The sequence below is a fragment of the Arachis stenosperma genome, chromosome 1 (assembly GCF_014773155.1).
Source record: "Arachis stenosperma cultivar V10309 chromosome 1, arast.V10309.gnm1.PFL2, whole genome shotgun sequence".
Taxonomy (NCBI): Eukaryota; Viridiplantae; Streptophyta; class Magnoliopsida; order Fabales; family Fabaceae; genus Arachis; species Arachis stenosperma.
The window spans coordinates 115,863,708-115,867,976 of NC_080377.1; the positions used below are offsets into that span (position 1 = coordinate 115,863,708).

Here is a 4,269-nt window from a genome sequence, read left to right on the forward strand (position 1 = left end):
CCAAGATATATAGCTAGATAGCTAGCAAGTTAATAAGTTGAGGAGTTGAATCGTGTTCAATATTTAATTCATGTACTAATTGAAGTGTATGTATATGGCATAAGAATACAAAAGTAGAAAAAAAAATATATTAATAATTTATATAGGAGGGGCAGGTGTTAGTGCTGTCCAGCACTGGGGTATGATCTGATTGGCAATTTGTTGTGTATATTATTCACATGTATGTGTTCCGGTCAAACCGGTCAGCTATATCTATATATGTAATCTAGCTGTACTCGTTTTCTTTGAAGATATGTTTTCAACTTCATTAGTCATTCAAACACAACAAATCGTAGTTGGTAAATAATTGTCCAATTGCTGAACTAGTCTCTCTTCTCTTCTCCTACTTCAAATTTTCAAAACGCCCCATTACACTCTAATTTAATAATAATAATAATAATAATAAGGTAAAAATTCAGGTGCAATCGACTTCACTTGAAGTTGATAGTTGAGATAGAGCCTTTAGATGAAAATTTAGTCAAATCATCTAACAACTCTCAGCTATCCACTTCATCTAAAATCGACTACACCTGAGTTTTCACCTAATAATAATAATATCTCATTTAACTTTTTTTTCCTTTGCTTTCCTTTGGGCTTGAAGGCTCATTACAGTGACCATAAAATTACTTAACTATATATGTATGTATGTATTATTTACATTTTACAGTATAATATTGGAGCTTAATTATTAATTAATTGGATTTGTCATCGGGTGAAGTAGAGGCACTTGTTGTGGCATGATGATTGTGTGAATCTGGTGAAGACTTTGGCGACTTGAGAGGATGCCTACGGTGGTGATGGTGGTGAGTCCTCTTCCTCTCCTTGGGAGTTTGAGCTTCTGTGGTAGCATTGGTATCAGCATGATTTGGAACAGTGTAAACAAAGGGTCCAATGGGGACATCATCATAGTCCTGGAGTGGCTCAAGAATCTTAACGACAGCGGGCATAGAAGGACGGTTCCTAGGCCTATGGCTGAGGCACTGGTAAGCCAAGGCTGCTGCTTTCTTTGCACCCATCTCAGAGTACTGTCCCTCCAGCCTTGGATCCATGATCCTCCCCAGCTTCCTTGAATCGTTGAGTGCAGGCCTCGCCCATTCCACCAGATTCTGTTCTCTTGATGGACGCCCCTTGTCCACTGATCTTCTTCCTGTCAGCATCTCCAACAGCACCACTCCGAAGCTGTACACGTCACTCATTGCTGTCAAGTGACCTGTCATCACGTATTCCGGTGCTGCATATCCTTGTGTCCCCATCACTCGTGTTGACACGTGTGTGTCATCTCCTTCAGGCCCGTCTTTTGCCAACCCGAAATCAGATAGCTTTGCATTGTAATCCTGATCATCATTACCATCATCATCATCACTTACTTCAACAACAATAATCATAATAATGCAAGAGAAAGATTGTATTGTATTGTGACACTCACAGAGTCTAACAAGATGTTTGAAGCCTTGAAATCTCTATAGATTACTGGCTTCTTTTGTTCATGGAGAAAGGATAGACCTTTGGCTGCTCCAACAGCAATCTTCATTCTTGTTGACCATGGCAATGACGCAGAGTATCCTGCAATTTCACACATTAGCATATTAAATACATTATCAGTCAAACAAATTAAACAGTAATAACTAACCCAACAACTTACTTCTAAAGAGTTGATTCTCTAAGCTGCCTCGTGGTAAATACTCATACACCAGAAGCCTATGTTCCTCTTCACAGCAATATCCAATCAAATTCACAAGGTGCGGGTGACTCAGTTGACCCAGAAACACAACTTCAGTCTGTCATAAACCAGAACAATTGTAAGGTTTAATTAACTACTAAACAAACCAGAATGAATCAAAAGAAAAAGAAAAGGGACTTACCAACCACTCCTTGTGGCCCTGAGTTCCATCCAAATCCAAAAGCTTAACAGCAACAGGCTGAGCCTTAAGACCAGGCCTTACCTTATCATCAATGAAGCCTTTGTGGACAGGTCCGAAGCCTCCTTCACCAAGAAAGTTACTTGATGAGAAGCTCTGAGTAATGATCTTGAGTTCAGCGAGTGAGAACACATAAAGGTTGGTCCCTGCTAGAGATATGGAGAGATCCTCAGAGAGCGTGGTAGCACTTGGAAAACTCAAATCGGTAACAGAAACCCTGTTAGAACCGCTCCTAGTAGTACTATGACCCTTGGTTGCCACCACTTTGTTGTTTGATTTCTTAGGAGACTGTGGGTAATCAGAATGATCACCCTTGTAACAACTCAGGAACAAGGAACTCAATGTCATCTTCATCTAACCAAAAGAATAGAAAGAATTAAAGAATAATGTTTGTTTTTTCTTGAGGAACCTCAGAGAATTGGTGACATATATAGATACAAAGTGTTTAGGCAGCAGAACTTGTTGGTTGTGTTGAATTTTTCTCTTTGATTTGTGTAGCTCCTATACGCAATGGAATTATTCTTCTTCTATGTGCCATTTCTTTATTTATAGGGGGGTGCGGTGGTTGTGGTGTTTGGCAAAGCCTTTGAAAGTGATTTAAATTTAAATAATTGGATTAATGGAGAACCGAGTATATCTTATTCTCAAGTCTAAGATGTTGGGTTTCGGTAAAATGACATGTCTACCCCTCCTTGACTTTCTCCCTTCTTAGTAGGAATGCCATCTTCCAGAATGTTTCCTTAGCTTTCATTTCATAACACTCAAATGCTATAATATAAGTGGCGCTTTAAAAAGCTATTACAATAGTGGAATATACTACATAATAAATAATAAATTGTAAGTAAATAAATGAATCTTACAATTTTATTTTCGCCAGAAAAAAATATTTTTTTCTTTTAACAAAAACTCATATTTTCAGTCAATCTTGTTTAAAAAAAAAAAAAATTCCATAATTATGTAAAAACATAGCAAAATAGAACTCCATTTCATCTAAATTGTTTATTGCCTTTACGCCGGCGCCATCCTTTTTTTTTTCCCGATGTATATGTATTTTCTAAACACAATATTTTTTTTTGTTATCTAAAACTCCCATTTTTTTTGTTATCTATTTCATCACTATATTTGGCAGCTAGCAAAGGGGTAGACAGATGACGTAAACAAATAAATAGGCGACTCTTTGATCAAGCAATGTGTGAACATGATTTAATTTGTTTCTTCTTTCAGATGCAGAGAAATGGAACAAGCAAAGTCGATGTTCTTGCAACATTGTTAGATTATAGTTTATAGAAAATTTTAATTTGTTTCTAGTTTCTACGTTCCACTATATACATACAAGAGAAAACATCAATGTTTATTAAACAGCAACATAAATTTAAAAAAAAATCATAGTAGTTGGAAACTTGGAATTATATGCCTGCGGTTCAACGGCAACGAATTATTAATTAGTTTATGTTTAGTTACGTTAATTTTTTACAAAAAAAAATAAATAATCAAGAGTTATATTTTATTTGGATGAATCGCGCGCGAGTTCATTTAAAATAATAGACGAAATACTAATTATTGTTTTGACTAATGAATTAGGTGGTTTAGATGAAAAACATTACTTAAACAAGGAGGAATTATTTATGCAACACGTTAATGGCCAATTGCCCTTTTATAAAAAACTTAGATTATTCAAGTTACTCTTTTTTTTGGAACATCTCCACATACATATATAGCAAGCGGAATCTTTAATTTCGTGACCACTTCGTATAAGTGAAACATAATTTGAGAAATTGTTTGGTATGTAGTTAGTAGAAATAGAACAAAGTGCGGGAGAAAAGTTAAACACCATAATCCACAAAAGTTGACAGCAAGTAATAAATAGGATGCTTGATTTTAATGGATCCACCTGATGAATTTATGAAATTAATTTTAACCAACTTATCCTTTAAAAAAAATCAAGCAGTGTAGAATTGAATTAGCTCAGTTACATATATGCTATGTGGTTTGAGAGTTAATTGTTGTTATAGGGAAAAGGAAGGAGTGTGAGTCAATGAGTCATGGCCGTGCGGCGGCGGGGAAGGTAGTTGGGATCCGCCGCATGAGTGGATTGTAGTATATTAATTATTAATATTAATTGTTATTAAGAAGAGGATTTAATTTAGTATAGAAAAATAAAAAAAAATGAGTTATGCGTTGATATGATCCAAATAATTTGGACTTAAATGTTGTGTTGAGTGTGGGCGAATTGAAAACCGCGGTGCGTAACAAACTACGATTCCTGCAAATCAACGAGTGCGCGGAATGAGGACAATTTGGTCAAATCACC

At 35.9% G+C, this 4,269-nt stretch overlaps 1 protein-coding gene across 1 annotated transcript; it reads right to left on the reverse strand.

Annotated features, from left to right (window-relative positions):
- Positions 1-335: 335 nt before the first annotated feature.
- Positions 336-2,483, reverse strand: LOC130967008 (serine/threonine-protein kinase RIPK). Its single transcript, XM_057891835.1, has 4 exons — positions 1,902-2,483; positions 1,682-1,817; positions 1,466-1,602; positions 336-1,373 (listed from the first exon to the last, which is right to left on the reverse strand). Exons 1-4 carry the CDS (start codon positions 2,310-2,312, stop codon positions 732-734), a joined length of 1,326 nt encoding a protein of 441 aa, XP_057747818.1. The 5' UTR covers positions 2,313-2,483; the 3' UTR covers positions 336-731.
- Positions 2,484-4,269: the final 1,786 nt, after the last annotated feature.

What these genes read in the sequence shown, in the direction of transcription:
- LOC130967008 (XM_057891835.1), bottom strand. Translation starts at nt 2,312, where the DNA reads ATGAAGATGACATTGAGTTCCTTGTTCCTGAGTTGTTACAAGGGTGAT. An exon ending in AGAGAATCAACTCTTTAGAA is followed by an intron (nt 1,603 to 1,681) that starts GTAAGTTGTTGG and finishes GTGAAATTGCAG; the next exon opens with GATACTCTGCGTCATTGCCA. An exon ending in CAAACATCTTGTTAGACTCT is followed by an intron (nt 1,374 to 1,465) that starts GTGAGTGTCACA and finishes AATGATGATCAG; the next exon opens with GATTACAATGCAAAGCTATC.